Genomic DNA, 20,776 nt, shown 5'->3' on the forward strand with positions numbered 1-20,776 from the left:
CCGCATGGTGAAGATTCTCAGTGGACAGACTAGACATGTTATGTTGGTTTTTGTGGTGTTTGACTGCTTGCATCGAGCTTGAGGTGAAGGGAGGCTGTCTTTTGTTTTTGACTTTCGAAAAGTACTGATTTATCAGCCTAGAATAAATATTTTTTGAGTTTGCTGAATTCGGGAGGTAAATGTACTTGGCACCAGTGACGGATCTAGGTACCGTAGTGGTGCAAAGCATTGTGGGCGATTGTGGGCATGCCCATGATGCCCACAGACCTAATTTACTTGTGACGTCATACTTATTTTTTCTTTATCTCTTCCCTATGCATTTCCTTATTTATTCTCGCTGTTAACTACCAGCTACCTTATGTTCCTTATGTCCACTGACCTGAAGTTGACTGTACTACCCTCTAATCTCAGACAGCGAATTTGTGACACTCGCCCGTACAAATAAGTTGGTAGGTAAGGAGAAGTAGTTACTTACCCACTGGTATGTTAATCCTGAAAAGGAAAAGTACCTGCTATATCTAGTAAAACAATCACTATGATTAGTCCCGGTGGTTCTTTAATCAGTATGAAACGAATCTCTTAATTGAAAAAAACGATGTGCCCTTATCGGTTAACTTGTTTCTTTTGGTGTGGACTTTTTATATCTGATGGAGTGATGATTTGATTTTATTATAATGAGATTGGCCTTAATTTGTAAGTAACTATTTATTATGACTTAATCATAAATCTTCCTCTTACTTATGTTAACTAGATCCATCCTTTAATTTCCCAGTTAAAAAAAATATGATTACGTGGTTACTAGGTGGCTGGATATGTTTCGATTTTTATTTTTCATTTGTAATTATTTTTTTTACAGTCATTTACATAAGCTTTTTAGTGTCGGCAAAGAAACATAAACAGAGGGGATCTATAGGAAGTTCAGAGTATAGGGAGTACGATGAAGCAAAGAAACATCTATCAACCAGTGAAGAAGAACCGCCGCCGTCGTCTGGGCATGATTCCTTCTTCGAAATGAGAGGCAGTTTGAGGAGGGAGTTTGCTTTGGTATGACTTCGGTAGATTTCTAATTCATCATTAATTAATCATCAGGATATTATAACATACGAAAAGCATGGCTGGTTGTGGTCAGGTGATTGTGGTGTGTACTGTGTGGTCCACCGTGTCCTCGGGGATGTCCGCACAGTGATGACACCCGGGCGCCACCTGAGGACCGATTCGATGCAGGTACCTCCCGATATAATCGTGTCCGGTGAGGACCTGCGTCATACGGTACGTGAGGGCGCCGTGACTCCTCCCGAGCCACTGCTCAAAGAAGGGACTTACCGCCACTATGGTGGCGTGCCCTACCTACAGGATAACTAATTTCAGTATCTATGCAAGCCGCCATCAATTTTGGCGAGAACATACGTTAAATTAAATTAAACTATTGATTTCAATTTCTAGCAAGCAGCGTTGGATAACCACGGGAGGAATATGATATGTTCTCCAATATCTGCGATGATGCCTCTCGGCAAATTAGTATTAGGAGCGAAGAAGACAACAGAAAAAGAACTATTGTCGGCTTTGGGTCTTACTGAACGTAAGCAGGTGATTATCCTCATTCTTACACATACATAAAACTACGTTTTCTTTGGAGAAAATTGGGATATTTAATGCTATTCATATTCATATAGAGGAGTGATTCAAGAGAAATTTTGACAAATGGATGAATTCGGATCGGTTCCTTTTAATAGGAAGTGTGGAACTTCTTGGTAGGAATAGTCAGTTCGCAATAGCTAACGAGACAGCGGTTTCGGGTTAGATAAGATCCCCTCGTGGCAACACTTTGAATTTCCTCCTCCGAGCCTTTTTCCCAATCATGTCGGGGTCGGCTTCCAGTCTAACCGGATTCAGCTGAGTACCAGTGCTTTACAAGAAGCGACTGCCTATCTGACCTCCTCAACCCAGTTACCCGGGCAACCCGATACCCCTTGGTTAGACTGGTGTCAGACTTACTGGCTTCTGACTACCCGTAACGACTGCCAAGGATGTTCAATGACAGCCGGGACCTACAGTTTAACGTGCCATCCGAAACACAGCCAATGGTGTCTGAGATATACTTAGAAAGTACATACAGACTTAGAAAAGTTGCATTGGTACTTGCCTGACCTGGGATCGAACCCGCGCCCTCATACTTGAGAGATTGGTCCTTTACCCACTAGGCCACCACGACTTTTTGAACACTTTGAATTTATGGTTGTTTATTAAGGTTGAACAGCTGTCTCAGGGCTGTTGAGCGATTCTGAGAAAGCACGCCTTCAGAAATCAGATAATGGTATGACGAGTAAGCATCCATAAAGAACTATCAGGTCAGCTAATCTTGCTTTTCTTGGCACTGAGGAGGCCCAGGTCACTTAACCACGAACCAGACGTAGTATACCTATTCCAATAGCAACAGAGTCACGCATTTCTTCATTATAACGTTCTTTCGAACAGATATCAACAGCATTCCGTCTTCTAATAACCAATATGGAGTATCTGCCAGGAGTGACGCTAGACGTAGCGAGCAGAATATACGTTTCATCAAAAGCCGACATCAATAAGAAATTCATGAAAAGAACGAAGAAGATATTCAAGTCTTCTTGCAGGAAAATAGATCGGTCAGATCCGTCGCGTACTGCGAGAGATATAAACAAGTGGGTAAGGATTAAAGAAAACTAGCTTTTTCGTTGGTTGATTATTTCGAGATAGAGAATATTTTTTTCGCTCTTGGAGTTGAACTACTCAATCTTTATTATTCGGCAATGAATTAATTGACTCAACCCCAAGTGCACTGACAACATAAACGTCAGTATTTCTTCTATACATATAATAAAATGATAGGAAAGTCAAAACTGTACATTGAATATTTTTTAAAAAGAATACTTGGGGGGTGATCTATTATCGATTCTGAACCCAAATATATAGTTTTTAGAATTTTTGTCTGTTTGTCTGTTTGTCTGTTTGTCTGTATGTTTGGTCTCACTGAACTCGAAAAGTACTGCATAGATTTAAATCAAATTTTGCATGAATATTACCTGGGAGCCTGTTCAACATATAGGATATATATTATCACGCTATCACCTACGGGGGATGAGCAATGAACGATAATTTCTGTTAACGTTTCTGCAACAGCGGGTGCAATAATGACACATATTTGAATGTTGAACTTTGTAAGTTTATCGGCCTATTATCTATCTTTACATAGAAAATAACGCTTTTATAAGTAACTTGAGCAAAAAACTGAATTTAAAGAAATGATATCCTAAAATTATAGATGAAGAAAATCATGCAGAAACAGATGTGCCATAAAACTGGTAGTAGGTAAAATATCAATGAAAACAGACTTCACTTTGTCATGGTATGTTCTTACTTTCAAGAAAAAAATATATGACAACTTGTGTATTTTGCTACTATAAAAACACTACAAGAAATATCAGCGCATCATCAGGGACATTTTTATAATTCTTTTACCATTAGAAAGCTACATTATCTGCGAGTAACATAGGGTATATTTTATCCCGGTGCGGGCAGTAGTTCCCATGGGAAGCGGTACCCACGTCCCGAAGAAATTATGAACTTCCCCACATTCTTAAAAAGTCTACATATGTTGTTCTGACATAATATAAGCTATACCTCTCATAAACATGAATATCCATTCATTTCATCCAATAACAAACATGCATCACACTGAAAGTGCATTGCGAGTCTAAGATTTTATTATTATAAAAAAAACATTGTAATTAATATTCAAACATCCTTAAAAATAAGTTCCTGGTTTTAATATATTATATTATTTTGAATTCACTTACATATAAATAGAAGGTCCTTATTAATATACTTTTTGAGTAATAAAGAATGTAGGCAAAATACGACCGAAAACATTGTGTCACTTCTAAAATTAACATCAATGGGAATAACTACCTGTCACAATACGTCAACAAGATGTCAACAGAAGACAAGAGTTCGTTCGTTCTGAAAACGTACAAATTACGCGTCGCAGGCCAGAGACATACTTGCTTTCAACTCCTGATCACAAATCATCGAGCTAAGAATTATATCACAAATACACCGTTTACAATTACGAACAGTCACAGTCAGACCCACGGACTGAGTCTAAAAAACATCTTTTATATAGCTACGTTTATATCATTTATATTATTCAGTTACTAAGACAGAATTACTATCAAACGTGTTTTTGCTAAATGTTCTATTAGTTTTTGCAAACATACATTCGCAACTCTGATCTCATGGAGGTGGCGCCCGGATCTCACCACTGTGCGGACTGTGCGACCTATCGCACCCGGCCCCGGTTTAAACCATGATCTGGAGCGAGAAGAAATGGGATGACAAAGAATGAGGCGGCGGAGCGACTGAAAATTCCCAACTCTCATTCCAGCCACTGCGGTAAGACACCACGAAAGCCGGATGTCGAGAGACGACTCCCGGCCACCGTAGGCGTGAGCGATTAGTTTTGAGTGGGTCATCGACCTTCTGGCTTCTGGGAGACCCGTTATTTCACGCGCCCCTCGAGGAGATTCAGCAAACCCCTGTGAGGCCCACTAGGGCCAAAGCCTGACACTCCCTCACACTGCTCAAACTGATGGCTGAGAATTACGTAACTTTCCAGGATGCCATGCAACGTGTTTCAAATGCCCAGGCCTTTGGGAGCTTGGTAATCCTTTTCTCCACCTTAACTTGAGTTTTGTGGTACATGAACAAATTAGAATAGTAATGAATTAGGTCATCATCATCACGTATTTACCAACTCTTAATGTTCATCATGCACACCCGCTTCTCTAACTTTATTGAAGGATCACTAAAATTGTTTCAGTTAGTTTAACTACGCTACTATAGCCCGTTGTCAAACCTTTTAATATCAATTCTGTAGAAGTGTGAATATCGAATGTGTAGTATATCGAATTTCCGTTTGTGCATTGCACAAAAACCATCGTTATGATTTTCGAGAAGTCAAAAGAGTCGGCTGGCTAAGAATTATATTCATCGTTGGTTAATTGAATACATTTTCAAAAACCACAATAGCAGTAGGAATCAAAGCGAATGATCGCTTCATAGAGCTCTGATTTTCTCGAGGCGATCAAGTCAGTTCATATTCATAATCATATTTATTTGCATACCATAAAGTTATAAAGATGTTACAAGGGGCTTAAAGCTAGGTACATATTATGGACCCTGTTAGGGTACAGCAAAAGAAGGCTAGAAAGTCTAATTACAGTAGTAGATGCAATAGTAGATTAGGAAAACACAAGTTATTCATTCGACTATCTTTTTATCGTCAAGGTATTCTTTGACGCTATAGTAGCATTTGCTTAGGAGAAGTTTTTTCAATTTGTTTGCAAATATATGTGTCTTTTTTTTTCTTCTGGTTCTGGTCTGTTCGCTCATCAGATCTTTGAAAGCGGTTCGATGATAATATACTGTTGTCCTGTTTACCTACGTGTGACACATAATATGGTATTTAAACGTCCTCCGCAAGAGAGCGAACGTTTGTGCTATTTATAAAGACGAAATTTTACCGTTGTGCAGTAGTGACGCACAGTATACACAGCACTTATGTTTCTTCTGATCTGCTGGCTCCACCAAGAAATGACAAATTGCGAGCGTACATTTTGAAAATCTTGGAAGAACTGCAGGCTTCAAGTGCCAACACACGAATTGGACTTACTCTCTCGGACGTATACTTTACCTGATCGTGAACTAATGCAAACATTTCGGTGGAATTCCAACATAACATAGTGAGTGAGTGCACAGAAAATCCCCAAAATACAAGTAGTGAAACTATGCGCTTGCCTGATGACTCAGTCATCAACCACCCAGCTATTCCTCAATTGTGTGGGTGTTGGCTTCCAGTCAAACCGAATCTTTTTGAGTACCAATGTTTACTTGGAGTGCCTATCTGATCTCTTCAACCCAGTGAACTAGACACCGCGTTATCCGTGGTAAGTAAAACTGTTTGACAGACTTTCTGGCTCCTGATTTGTCGCAGCTGCTGTAGAAAATGTACAAATGACAACTTTGTCAGACCTTTGTTTTATGTGAGAATTACGTAATAATTTTCCAAATCGGTTGACTAGATCCAGAGATTTCCTCAACGTCACAAACTTTACTTCTTTTGTTTAGATAAATAGTCACACACCGTCGACACCACCTTGATTGATCAACCCGTGCTGCTGCTAAGTGGTAATCCTAATTATATTGTTATGTAAAAGAATACACCTACGCTACGGCATAAGTAGTATTTTGACAATTCCAAATTGCCCACGCAGACGAAGTCGCGGGCAACAGCTAGTTTATAAATAAAAACAACCGAATTGAAAACTCTTTTACGAAGTCGGTTAAAAGGAAACAACTGTTTACTATGAAAACAGTTTAATTAAAACACTTTTAAAGTAAATAGTTTAGTTCAGTAGATTCCATTACCCTAACCACCCCTGTATTCTTCACCCTCCGTATTGTTGAAAAAAGTATTCATTAAGTAGTTGATCACGATGTTTTTAAATCAGGTGGCCGAAAAGACTAAGAATAAAATAACGAAACTGCTCAGTGAAAATGATATTACGGAAGACACATCAATGGTCTTGGTCAACGCTGTTTATTTTGCAGTAAGTAACTATGTATCTTGTTCTTGGAATTCGTATTTTAAGGATTGACATAAATATACATTTTCGTTTGTTAAAGAAAGGAGTTACAAAAGAAAAAAAAACTCAAAATCATTTATTCAAACTTGCGTACAAAACAGCGCTTTTTGAATGTCAGTGTGAACAAAAGTCAGCTCCCTGAACGCCCACCCTTCACCACTTCCTATGCGTTTTTGCTGAGAAGAAGAAGTGGTGCAATAAACTCACCAGCATACATGTCTTCTATTTGTCCGTAAAGGTTTATACTAAAATATAATGTTTTAGGGTGCTTGGAGTAATCCATTTCCTAACACTTTTACGGGCGATTTCCATACTCCCACTGGGGTGCGTCGAATGCCAAAGATGTCGCGTGAAGGAACGTACAACTATTATAAATCTGACACTTTGAATGCCCAGGTAATACCTATTATTAAAATATTAATTTTATATCTATAAGTACGGTAGACTGCACATCCGATTTGACTGGCATTGTTGATGATGAAACAATCTATGTGTTTTTAAAGCAATACATAAAGCTGTGATTGAAGTTAATGAGAGAGGGACAGTAACCGTCATGCACCTTAACTTAATAGTAATAAGTACGATTTTCCTATAAAACTGTTACCACTGACCTGAAGTTGACTGTTTGGAGAGAAAACAATTTGTTGTTTGTTTGATTGTACCCTAAGGCCTCTGCCTCGAATTTTGCGGGCAGCGGGGCGGCGCGGGCGGTCACCGAGTGCACCGCTCGTTGCCCGCTCCCGCGCCGCTGTATTCGAGGGCCGGTCCATTTGATTATACGCTTAAGATCCTGCCGCTCCCGCGCCGCCGCCGCTGCCGCCCCGCTGCCCGCAAAATTCGAGGTCGAGGCCTAAAAGATCCGAATCCACAGGGCCGATTTAAAAATTCTTTCACTGTTAGAAAGCTACTCTCTTCTCGAGTAATATTTTATCTGGGTACGGTCAGAAGTTCCCACGGGGCGCGGGTGGAACAGCGGTAAAACGGCTAGTATTTTTATATAAGTACATAATGAGTAAGTAAATAAGCTTCCCACCTTCAGTATCAATTTATAACACATTTTTGTTATCTCTAATTGGCCCCATGCAAACGAAGACAAGCAAAACTGCTTTTCTATTTTGAGTCCTATTTTTCAGGTCATAGAAATTCCTTACAAAGGCGATTATTGCTCCATGGTCATAGTTCTTCCGTACAGCAACGATGGTCTGCCAGTACTCTTACGAGCCTTGAAACTGGCACCAGAGCTACTGAACGAGGCATTGGATCGAATGAAATCAACTGATGTGTTACTAACGATGCCAAAATTCAAAATAGAGTCTGAATTCGATTTACGTGAATTATACAGAAAGGTAAGCCAGATAAGAATGATCAAGAAAATAAATATTTTACCTAAAATCCTGGTGGTAATACCCATTTTTCTGTGTATTGAGAGGAAGGGTACCTACCTACTAAGTAAAACACTTAAAAACAATTTATTAATATCTTGTCATCCTTATAATCTATGTAGATCACAATGAATTACTGGAAGGTAGCATGCTTTTCTTCACACTGAATTGAGCAGAAGATTATTTTCAAACCCACGAGGTTAGCAGTTGGTAGCAACTAAAGGCAACCGGTAGCAAATTTCTAGATATGTATATGTATTTCGGAGAATAAGGGGGGTGGCAAGCATTCTGCTGCTTATTTAATAACCTCCACAGCTATTTGTGTCCTTCATTCTTAGTATCTTTCTGTGGCACCACAGCACATAAACGTAAGAATTATATTCGATGCGGTTTTTATCTAATTTTCAGATTGGTCTGCGATCTATGACCGATAGAAGTAAATCCGATTTGACTGGCATTGTTGATGATGAAACAATCTATGTGTCTAAAGCAATACATAAAGCTGTGATTGAAGTTAATGAGAGAGGAACGGAAGCAGCTGCGGCCACTGGTAAGTCAAGCTTTCTATTTATCAGTCTCGGCAGGGATTGCTTCAGACTTTTAGTCGGCCCTAGCTTGTTCTGGCTCATAAATTAGTTTGGAGTCAATCGTAGTTTGCACAGAAATCCACCCTACACTATTACCAAATATCTGCCGACAGTTTAGTCTGCAGTATGCAGATTAAAGCTGGTACCTAAATGATTTATGTAAGTATGGTGATGTCATATGAAATGTGGACACAAAATCAGAAGATAAAGTGGGGTATTCGAAGCAAGTAATCTGACGTCAAAATATGGAAAGGTTAACATTGTTTGACGATTTAGTAACCATCGTTATTGATGTTACAGTACGCAATAAATACGGTCGAAATAACAGATAAATGATGTCCTCCTAGCCGATTATCGCCTCATAGCCAACTACGCAGGACATATTATAGTGTACGAGCATTTGCGCAGACACAGGTGCACTCACTATTTCTAACTTTCATAGCCCGATGGGACGGTAATCCGACACGACCGGAGAGAGATCAGGCGCAGGACCGACATTTACGTGCTCTCCGATGCACGGGTGTATCAATCACCAGCTTCCAGGCTCTGGGCTTCGGGCGTCTTCTAAAACCCACAAAGCGATTTTGGCCCGACTCGGGAATCGAACCCGAGACCTCGTGCTCAGCAGCCGCACTTGCGACAGCTAGACCAACGAGGCAGTTACAGATAAATAGCTGATGTTTGTTAGGAAATTAATGAGCAAACCACTTATAAGTAAAAAAAATTGGTCTTTTCAATCATAAGGTGCATAAGGCTCTCTGTTCATTGAATAGTCTTATTACCTAAGGCTGCTTGGTTTTAAACGTAATTTTTTGTACCGGTGGGTGGTTGGTTTGTCCTTGCAGAAGTAGAAGTAGTGTTTACAAGTGCTATTCTGAACCTGCCTATATTCGATGCTAATCGACCGTTCTTGTTCTACATAACCTTCGTACAAGAGCAATTGTTTGCTGGCGTCTTTTCGGGATAGTAAGTGAAATTTGAAACGATACCTATGCCTACATATTTTTGATGCTTTATATCCCCACTCACGCTTCAATATGAGGAAGACAATTATAGTCACAATTTTCTTATCACGGAAGAAAACGTTTTCTTCCCTGTTCTCCTTGTTTCTTGTCACGCCGAAACAGCTGAACAGATTTTGATGAAACTGCAGTAATAGGTATATGTTATACTCATGCTAGTTGTTATTGGGTGCGAGAAGTAGTTCCTTCAGGAAGGGGTTTCAGCCATCGTAATCCAGTAACAATATATGCAAAATGATGAAATGAATAACGTCAGGAATGATAGTAATATGATCAAAAGAAAAAAAAACCGCGTCATTGCCGAGCGAGATCGCACACAAATTCCGCTCCGAAAATCCGCCAGTGTGAAAACGCTGTATAGTTATCGGCACGAATCTTGAGCTCTGACTTACATCTGCGCAGAAGTGATTTATATCTATTGCCCATTTATAGAGCACGTTTTTTTTTTTATTGAGGTGCGTTAAATTGTTCTCATGGTACGCGTACGTAAATAAAATAGCTGCACCAGTATAATAAAAGGATTTTTTTTGTTTCTTTGTACATTAAAGGATCCGAAACTACAGGATAAATTAAAAAAATGGCAATATTTTGTCCCGTTACGGTAAAAATTCGCAGGTGAAACCGCGGAAAAACAGCTAGTTTCTGTACAGCAAACTGCACAGTAGTGGTAACTGTCATGCACCTTAACTCAATAGTAGTAAGTACGATTTTCCTATAAAACTGTTACCACTGACCTGAAGTTGACTGTACCTATTTATGTTTGCAGCAGTGCAAGTACAGAAAATAAGTCCTAGTATGCTAAATATGCAGATTTTTCATGCTAATCGTCCGTTCATATTCTACATAACTATGGTCCAAGAACAGTTATTTGCCGGAGTTTTTTCGGGATAGTAAGTGCGTTTGAAATACAAATAAATATACTTATGTGTAACGTATAATATGATATATCAGTGGTTTCAACTGTAGATTTTTCTAAACGTGTTCTGTTGTTAATTAAAAAATGATATTATACCTAATAGGGTGTTTTAATTTTCACCCTGATACAAAAAACTTTTTACAAAATTACAATAGTTAGGTAAATATATCAGTACCTAAATAGTAGATATGGATGAGTTATTTTTCATAAAATTTTAATAAATAAAAATACATGCCTGAATAGATTAATAAACAATTATATTAATAACCAGTTGTTAAACCGCGGTTTTACCCACTGAGGGAACTTCTTCCCGTACCCGGAAAAAATATGCCCTATATTGAGAAAGAGTGACGTACATATATTGAGAAAGAGTGAAAGAATCTTTGAAATTGGTTCAGTCGTTTCGGAGCCTTTACAAATGAAAGAAAAAAATCCTCTTTATTATACATGTTAGTGTGGATACATTGCTTTATGTACGTACCTAAATGACGTATTTATGCTTGCAGGGGCGGTGTTGAAACCCGTTAAAGGAATATTGAATATGGTTATTTTTGACGCTAGTCGGCCTTTTCTGTTCTACATATCATTTGTTCAAGAGCAATTATTTGCTGGAACATTTTCCGGATAAGTAAGTAAATTTGAAATAAATAAACTTTAAAACTGTGTAAATACTTATTTTTAACACCTTCTGCTCCTATCAACCGCAAGTGTTGTTATAATCCTACTTTTACATAGGTACTTTCTATGAGGACGAAAGTGAAAGAAACTAAAGCATAATTAATGCTTTCTAATATATAACTACAGTACCTATGAAGTATGTAGTTACAGGATGCAGATTACATGCATACTTATTAAGGCTGCTTTTTCTTGGCTCTGAAATAATTAGGTAGGCACCTGCAGGACTAATACATAGATTGACAATGACAATAGACCATTCGTAGGCATTCATATTGGAGTATATAACGAAAACCATTTTGCAATAAATTCTATTATTCTTCCAAAATTCGTTTGAGTTTAATGTACGAACCCAAGTAGAGTAGCAGTAGGTCAATCGCATCACATATTTCAAAAATGTCAAAAAAATGACAGAAAATCACTACGCAAATTAAACAAAATGGAAGTTTTACCACTATAACTAAAAACATCGTAAGTTCTATGAAAACTCTTAAAAGTTCTACACATGCGCAGTGCAATTATTAAGGGTACGAACCGTTTCCATTCAACCCCTAAATACCAGTAGTATGCCATTTCTCTTCACGCTCACACCTACGCAAGCGTCCGGCCAAAATCGTAAACTTTTACGATTTTAATGAATCAGTTCCTTAAAAAATATTGTGAAGTGATTTATTACAAATCAAAGAAACTATAGTGATAAACAGTGACATGGATTGTGTTTTGAAAATATTTTGAAAAAAGTGCAGTAAAATTATTACTTATGTAAAACTTATAAAGCATGGAACACGATGTTCGCGATACTTCGGTTGTTTTTTTAAATAATTGGAAAGTTAATAAATTTATAAATGGAAGTGAATTTTTGGATTTGCCTGATTATAACACAATTGCAATTGGCTTTTTATGTGGGAGGACAAAACACGGTCAAAAGTAAGTGGTATCTTAAATAATTTTGATTCTAGCTCACATTATGGATGTAATATTTGTTTTTAACTGACTTTAATTATAAAATACCACAATGACCATAGTTTAGATCAGTGTTATTGTGTGTAATTAATGATTCAGTGATGTTGTTAATGCATCAATTCAGACTTCGTGAGAAGCTTTTATATACTAAAGTTAAATATTGTTTTGAAACAATTTTAAAGTCACTTAAAAGCGAAACAATAACACAGCAGAAATACTACCACCAAACTTTCCATTATAGATTCTCACCGTCGAACAGATGATATAAATACGGACCTCAAAAACGACAAACCTCTAGACTTTTTAGTCAGCCACCAAACAAAAGACGAACGAGATTATTTTTTACCTCCCGTGTTTACCAACCACGAGGATATTGAGGAAGATGAGGAAGAAGACGAAAGTACTTATTTAGACTATGATTATGATGGTAAAGAAGCAAATTATAAAGATTCCCCAGACACAGCAACAGTACGAAGCGATGTTCATGATGTATCTTCTGTAGATGATAAGATACCTTTGCACACGGCCAAAGACAATCTGCCAATTTTTCTTTTGGAGCCTGAAAACACGTATGTTGTTAAAAATAAGCCGGCTACTCTGAAATGTCGGGCTGCTAATGCTTTAAAAGTAAGTAATCAAATTCTAGTATAGTTTTACTATTTATAAAAGCTACTATGTAGTTCGAAGACTTACTTTCAATTTGTTAATTATGAATATTCTATTTTATGCGATAGAAAGGGTTGTGTTGTAGGTATTGTTCCAATTTGCATCTTAATAACTTTGTCATGAATTTGAACATCTGAAATTATAAAAGATCAGCTTATAATAAAATACAAGATATTTAGACTGATGATCAAAATAATTTTCACTGATTAAAAATGAAAGTGCTAATATAACTAATAAATAAAATGATGAAATCACACAGCCTTTATCCTTTCTTTCAAAAACAACAGAAAATCAATGAAAGCTAATAAAGGCGATTAATAAGCATATCAGACTCACTACGATTAGTTCCATTTTAAACTTCAAATTAAACTTCGCAAATAACTAACACCACTTTCTCTAAAACCCAAAGGTATTTTTCAAATGCAATGGAGTACAAACGCAGGCTCTTAATTTCGAATTTGTGGACCCTCAAACTGGCGTGAGAATCATTGAGGGCGAGTGTAAAGTCACGAGGGAGAATGTCGAAGAGTACTTCGGAAGTGACAAGTACCAATGCTCATGTTTTGCTTGGACCAGCCTGGGACATATACGCAGCCAGCCTGCTACTATTGAGTTGGCTTGTAAGTTAAAAATATTTATGTTAAGTTGTAGGTAAATTGCACGAAAGATCTATCTATAAGATTATATTTTGATATTATAATGTTTAAATTGATGTGCAGTAAACAGAAAAAAAATTGTTTGCTGAGCATATTTGTAAACCCAGACCTATTATCGTCAATGTCAGTCATTGACAACACTCTGATCTGAGGACATCGCAGAAGTATCCGTTAATGAACAAGAATTATGAAATGGACTTCAGTGTCACTTGTACCTATTTATCATGCATCTAATTATTCAGATGCGCGAAAATCTTCGGCACATTAAAATACTTGGTTAAAAACAGCTTGGACAATTCCCATACTTATAAACTTTACCGATGGTTTAACGAATTAAGGCATACTTAACTGTAACCTAACCAATTAAAAACTGCTTCTAGACATAAAGAAACAGTTCTCCGTGGCCCCCCAATCTCAGTTAGTCAAACAATACACATCTGTCACGTTCCGATGCGAGCCGCCCCCGGCCGCCCCTTTCGTACAAATATACTGGTTGAAGAATGGAGCTCCAATCGTCGTTGATGATAATGTACAGGTGTCTAAGGAAGGAGATCTGCTTATTAAACAGGCTACTTTACTTGTAAGTTCGAAGACAAATACATTTATTAAATACACTAAAAGATTTTTTAAATATATTTAAAGAAATTATTCCGGGTCTGTTCCGGACTAAAATAAGAAAAGAGTCTACGTTCGAACTTTTTGGCTACGTTAAAATTGTAGGATTTTGAATTATCATTAAAAATATGATGCAAATGTCTCATAATCATTGCTTGAGTAATTTTGGTCCAATAACAGTTAATGAATTTAGTAAAACTAAGTTTTCACTATTATGCATGCATGTTGAACACAAAATATTTTGAAACTCGTAGAATTCTTTTTATTTCCTACTACGAGTAACTAAATAAAGAAACGAATTCTACGGACGCAGTCACGGACAGATTTCAATTGTGAAACAATTTTCAGGACATGGCGAACTACACATGTGTCGCTGAAAATTTAGCCGGGAAAAGGATATCCGAACCAGCCCTGCTGACAGTTTTCGGTACGTTAAAATTCCAACTCCCAGTCGCTTTTCAAATAAACTTGAAGCAATTTTGTTTTCTCGTCTCTCCCTCGTTTCTGCTGAAATTATTGTTACAAGACACCGTTTGCGTGAATGATATTTAAATTGTGAGTTTTCCTTGTGTGTGTGTGGTTAGCAATATGCGTACTTGTGTAACAAGCATTTACTTATCAGGGGAGGAATATATTTTAATTTTAATTAGGTACTAATTGATTCGTCCTCCCAAATAATTCGTTATTATTTAACTACGTTTCCTTTTCATTGTAAATCTATAGCTTCTGATTGACAACAGAATAAAAGCTCGCTTAAGCATGGTAATGATCGCTCGTACCTCATTAGTACATACACCTTTTTTGAAATAACTTTTGACTCTCCGAAGTTAGCAATTGGACGCCTTATGCAGTCATTTATAGTTAAATAGGGTTGATAGCACATTATGTGTTCTTGATGACGATATTAAAGTTCTTTCACCAGTCAACGGTGGTTGGAGCGCCTGGTCAGCGTGGACCGAGTGCTTCTGCGAGGATCAAGCGAGGCAAGGTCATACGGGGAGGAAGAGGGAACGAACTTGCACGGCACCAAGACCGCTAAATGGGGGACAACCGTGTATGGGGCCTAACTTGCAGAAGACGCAAGATTGTGTGGACTGTGATATAGGTAAGTACGGAAAATATTCTGATGCATTAACTTACTAGCTATTTCCAGCAGTTTCACACGCATACCGTGTAAACGACTTTCCCCACCTGGACAAAATATAGCGTATGTTATCCGGAGGTAGTGTAGCTTCCCGACACTGGAAGGATTTTTCAAATCGGGTCAGCAGCTTTGGAGCCCAACGTAAAAACAAAAAAAAAAATTGGTGATAATAGTAAAGATATAAATTAACATTATGAAAACACTTTCGTAACTTAATTTGTTTCCATAATAGATTAAAAATGTCCAGAATTATATTTAAGGTTTTATTATGTTTTTCCAACAGATGAACTAGACGAATTGGCGGACGAATCACCAGATATAATACTAGGTAATAATGCATTCATTTCAATATTCCTCGAAATCGAGGACCAGATTTTACTTGCTCTATTGGTCCTTCGCTCCCAAATGTAAGCCTTCCATTTGTCCCAGGTCGCTGGTCCCAATGGTCTGAGTGGTCGAGATGTGACTTGGATTGCCTTCGAACTAGACGGAGGAGGTGTCTCACTTTAAATGCATGTCGTGGAATAGACTACCAAGTTGCACAATGTCCACTTTGTGTGAGGACTTCTAAATCTGATATTAATGATGGTGAGCCATTTTTGTTTGTTAACTTATTTTTATACGAATGACGATAATTTTGGCTCTTACATTTGTCCTTATTGTCCTTGTCATGTGGAATATTATTATGTGCGAAGATGTTATTGTAAGAAATATAGTTCTAGAACATCTTCGAAGATTGTGATAATAGTTTTTTTGTCGACAGGATCATCATACTGGCCGTTATTTATTGCGTTATCAATAGCCTTCCTAATATTCATGGTCGTCGTCATTTTGGGAATTAAATACATAAAGATTAGACTGAATGATACTTCGCCGTATGTCAAACCACCTTCAGGTAATAACCTACTTTCTTCCATTTATTAATCATCATCCAAAAAATTGTGCCTTATTTAAGATATTCAACTTTATTCCTGTACTCTTTAGGTTCAAATTACTTTGGGAATGTGATAAAGAGGACTCTAACGAATCAGCCGGACCTGACCATACACGAGGAGTTCCAAACTATTGATTCTCGGAGGACACACAGACATATGAGCACGTCTACAAACACCCGGCACGAACATTTGTATGAAGTACCGCAATTAGCTAACAGGTGATGTCAAGGCTTATTGTTAAGTAAGACTGATCGAAGGACCAAATATTACTTTTGGTCCTAAGAGTCGTAATGAGTGAGCTAATAACGTCTATCAGATTTACCGAGAAATTCTCAAGCGTTGCTGAACTTAAAGTCCTACGTAATTCAGACAAATCGAATGAGGTTTGGCCTCTCTTTAAAACTGAGAGGCGTTTCAGTATTCGGCCGTTCGGGTATTTTTTGATGAACCAGGTTTTGCTATAAATACCTATTCACATCTGTTCTATTTCGTAGAATTTAAATTTTATAAAGCCCCTTACATATAGGATTAAGAATTTAAAAATTAAACAAATCTTTTCAATTAAATGTAATTTGTTTAAAAAAAGTTTTTTAAATATAAAATTAATTTTGCAGCTACATCACGCCTATAGATCATGAGGTAAGGACCGAACGGAATGGCAGTGAAAGGATTTACGCTTGCAAGGACAGTGTCGAGTCAGCCCGATCTGACTCCAGTTGCTTTTTGAGCTGTGAGTTCTTCTATGCATTTTGTTGAGGCACCAGATTGAGGAATAATGTTAAAATTTCAGTTTTCTTCATATCCTACTTGACTTTTTTAAATGGTGTTGGCGAAATTTTAAAAAAAACCTGGCCTGATTTAATTGTGAAACAGCACGTTATAATAATTATTCTCTTATACTATTTAATGTTCTTTGTATTACTTTTAAACCTCATTCACATCCATAATCACAAGCCTCTAGCTTCTATCAGCTTTAAAAATCCAACTCCCATTATTAACTTAATTCTAACCTAAAAAAATCTTTGCAGCCGGTTCGTCGTATGGCAATGAAAGTGTAGAAATGTCACCATCACTCAAAAATAATGCATCGTTAGACTCAAAATACTTCACTAAGCACATAGATGTAGCTACTTCGAAGATAGTGACCGCTGACGGTGATTGGCTGAATCTTAATAAGTGTGGAGTTAGCTTGTTTGTACCTGATGGAGTAGTAGATAAAGGCGAAGAGTTGTTCTCCATTGAAGTTGCTGATGATGATTGGAATAGACCTTTGCTGCAAGAAGGTAAGTTCCCATTTGAATCTACAAAAATGGTATAATTCAATGCCTAACTTTTAGAAGATGCATGTTGTGTTTCGGTTTACTTGAACTTTCTAAGGTAATATATGACACGCACACAGCATTTTCAGTAGCGTCATATCGACCTTCAATCGTGCAAATATTATATATTTTTGACTTGTCATATTGGATCTACATTATGGTTATATCTGCTCTTCTTAAGATCTGCCATTGGGTATTATAAAAATGCCGTATTGGTTGGCGTTAAACCGCAATAGTGATAGGATGCTCCATTACATCCTGAATAGCCTCTTTAACATCATCCTCACACACACATATACACATACATAATTTAGTTCCAAAGTAATCAGCACTGAACCTTGATACATAAGTGTAAGATTAGTTTGTTTCCCCACGGAGAACTGGAGAAGGGCATAAAGTTATTCTTGATCGAGGTCGCAGACGACTGGAATAGACCTCTGATGCAAGAAGGTAAATGCAATTTAGATTTAGGCCTAGTGACCTGGATTGGGAGTCGAGATTGGATCGCCAGATTTGGATCTGGTTTGAATTGGTTGGCTCAGATTTTAAAAGTAAATTTTAGAGACTTCTATTCATTTTAAGTTTGAGCAACCGCTTGCGGGAAGCATCCGCACCGCACACTTTGCCTACAGAATATTGTAAAATATAGGCGTCATAACGTACCTAGACATAACAAATGGCGACTGACTATAGTCCATTTTAAAAGTAAGAAGTATATTAAATAAATAATATTATAAAACTTTTCGAAATTAAACTAGCAGTCTCCAAACGGAAACAAAAGGACTTTTACTTCCTTGAGCAAAACAATGAACTGCAGACATTAAATCGCAAAGTTTTCCAACTCTTCAACACCTGCAACAAACAAAGTGAACGCAACAAACTTACAAACTTATTCTCAATATTAAACTTGGCTATTCAGAAATAGGATTACATTGAGCCGTGTTCTGACCTGAATCTCAAATGTCAGATAGTCCGACCTATAAGTTTCTTCGTGTAGACCAGGCCGTGTTATTTCGGAGCCGGGTCACGATTGATTGCCTTGAAATATGTACATAGTTGAATTAGTGACTTATAACTTATAACATATTCTTGGGATTACCAATGTCATATTCAATCTTGGTTTTGTAATTATGCAAAAAACAATTGTCCGAACATTAATAATACATTTTAATATTAAGGGCCCCATAAAACACGACATTACTGTAAGAATATACATAAAGATACACATTTCTTTAACAGGTGAAACTCAACTAAGCCCCGTGATACGGTGCGGCCCCAAAAACTTTCACTTCTGCAAGGGTGTGGTTTTATCCTTCCCGCATTGTGCCGCCTTGAAGAACACCAGCTGGCTCCTATCCATCCTCCAAAGGCCCGAAGAAATCAACTCGAGGGAGTGGCGAAAAGTTTTGACTTTGGGCCAGGAAACGCCCGGGACCCCACTGTTCGCGCAAGTCGACCCTTCCAAAGTTTACCTAGTGAGCGAATTTCTGAGCGACTTTGTTCTAGTCGGGAGAAGTTTCAGCGGTCTAGACGCCAAGTTGCTCAAACTAGCGCTGTTTATATCTAAAAGAATGGACGACAGTTACTATAGCTTGAAAGTCCATGTGTTTAACGATACACCTTACGCTTTCTACGAATGTTTCGAAAGTGAAAAGAGGGCCGGATGCTCATTGCTTTGTGATCCAAAAACGATTTGTTTTCAAGAAAATTGTTCTGATTTATGTATTAATATTAGGGATGTAGGTGTCGGTTGGAAAATACAGTCAGGGGGGAAATACCAGGAGCTGCCGTATTCCCAAGTTTGGAACATGACTGTACGATCCATGCACTGTATATTTGTAGTGCAACAGACAGACTCAATAAATTGTTTAGAGCTTAATGTGTCTGCTTACCAGAAGCAGAAGCAATCGAATTCTGTCAATTTCAATTTTAAGACTAACGACTTGAATTTTAACATAAACTGTAAGAGATTCAGTTGTGCGAGCGTAGAGACTGTTAATATATTAGAGAACCCATTCAATTATTCGTCACTGACTAAGAAGGAGGGTAGGTATGACTTCGTGTATAAGAATCACAGCTTTAGGAGCTACTTTAGTGTTGACAATAATTACCGCACGAACGTGTTGACCAAGTCCGACCGAGTGATACTGTGCAAACTGCTGGACTCTCAGACGGCGAAGAGCAACGACTGGCGATTGTTGGCTGAGAAGCTAAAAGTTTGCTCTTACTATTATTATTTCTCCAATACTTGTTCTCCGACAGAAAATATATTGAATTTATGGTTGTGTAGGAATAACGACATGAACATGTTGGTCAATTTGTCGAGGATATTCAGGGAAATGGGTAGGATTGATTGTGCAACAGTTGTTGAAAGGCGCTGTTTTCCCAACTGAACAAAATAATATAAAGAAATGTGTAACAATTGTTGAGTTTGAATAGAGGAAAACATTTTTCTTGGAGTCTCTTTATTGAGTCAATCTTTTGAGAAAATATTTGAACTTGTTTCCACTTTGCCAATTATGTCATCGTTATTTCTTTGAATTAATTTTCACTTCCTTTGTGTTTATTATAATTGTTATTTTTCTATTATTTTGATGTCCATACAAACTCAACGTTCGCCATTATGATTACGACTGCTTAATTATTTCCACCATTAGTATTGTTATAACAAGTCTTAGTTTTTCTTCTGTGTAATTATAAGACTTCTCATTCACTTTGATATTTTTACTTGAAAGTGAGAATATAGTTATTTTAGACCAATCAACACTTCTTTCAATTTTAATTAATAAGCAAACACTATAGTACGTTCTAATCAATATTGAGATTATCTTAGAAAAGGCTTAATATTTTACTAAAGAGTATGTTTAAAAAACATTATTAGTTGTATATATAAATAAATATTAATGAACCAAATAGATACTGTATTGTTTAGATAAGAAAATTAAGTAGTGATTTGAAATTTTGAAATTAAAGTAAACATTTTGAAATGTTTTGTTTTATTTATGTAATAATCCTTTATATCGAAATAATAGGTATTCGTTCTAACTTTCAAGCGTACTCAATATTAGAAAAGTTTGTACAAAATCAATACCAAATATAAACAACAGTTCTGTTATATAGCAGATAACTTTTAATAACACTACATTGTAATGTTAGAACACGAATTAAAAAGAAATGAAATATCTAGAATATCTAGATGACGTCTGAATTAATCATCAG

At 37.2% G+C, this 20,776-nt stretch overlaps 2 protein-coding genes across 2 annotated transcripts; both read left to right on the forward strand.

Annotated features, from left to right (window-relative positions):
- The first annotated feature begins 761 nt into the window (after positions 1 to 761).
- LOC124630804 (antichymotrypsin-2-like) lies at positions 762 to 11,253 on the forward strand. Its single transcript, XM_047164815.1, has 8 exons — positions 762 to 1,044; positions 1,444 to 1,587; positions 2,476 to 2,679; positions 6,543 to 6,641; positions 6,942 to 7,073; positions 7,811 to 8,023; positions 8,468 to 8,609; positions 11,091 to 11,253. The coding sequence occupies exons 1-8, from the start codon at positions 784 to 786 to the stop codon at positions 11,210 to 11,212; spliced, it is 1,317 nt and encodes a 438-aa protein (XP_047020771.1). The 5' UTR covers positions 762 to 783; the 3' UTR covers positions 11,213 to 11,253.
- A 471-nt stretch (positions 11,254 to 11,724) lies between these two features.
- LOC124630803 (netrin receptor UNC5B-like) lies at positions 11,725 to 20,349 on the forward strand. The gene is made up of 13 exons (XM_047164814.1): positions 11,725 to 12,186; positions 12,464 to 12,849; positions 13,298 to 13,508; positions 13,925 to 14,124; positions 14,508 to 14,586; positions 15,082 to 15,264; positions 15,587 to 15,631; positions 15,733 to 15,891; positions 16,067 to 16,198; positions 16,288 to 16,456; positions 16,853 to 16,968; positions 17,267 to 17,521; positions 18,797 to 20,349. Exons 1-13 carry the CDS (start codon positions 12,105 to 12,107, stop codon positions 19,948 to 19,950), a joined length of 3,171 nt encoding a protein of 1,056 aa, XP_047020770.1. The 5' UTR covers positions 11,725 to 12,104; the 3' UTR covers positions 19,951 to 20,349.
- Positions 20,350 to 20,776: the final 427 nt, after the last annotated feature.

Source organism: Helicoverpa zea, chromosome 5 (assembly GCF_022581195.2).
Source record: "Helicoverpa zea isolate HzStark_Cry1AcR chromosome 5, ilHelZeax1.1, whole genome shotgun sequence".
NCBI classification, from domain to species: domain Eukaryota; kingdom Metazoa; phylum Arthropoda; class Insecta; order Lepidoptera; family Noctuidae; genus Helicoverpa; species Helicoverpa zea.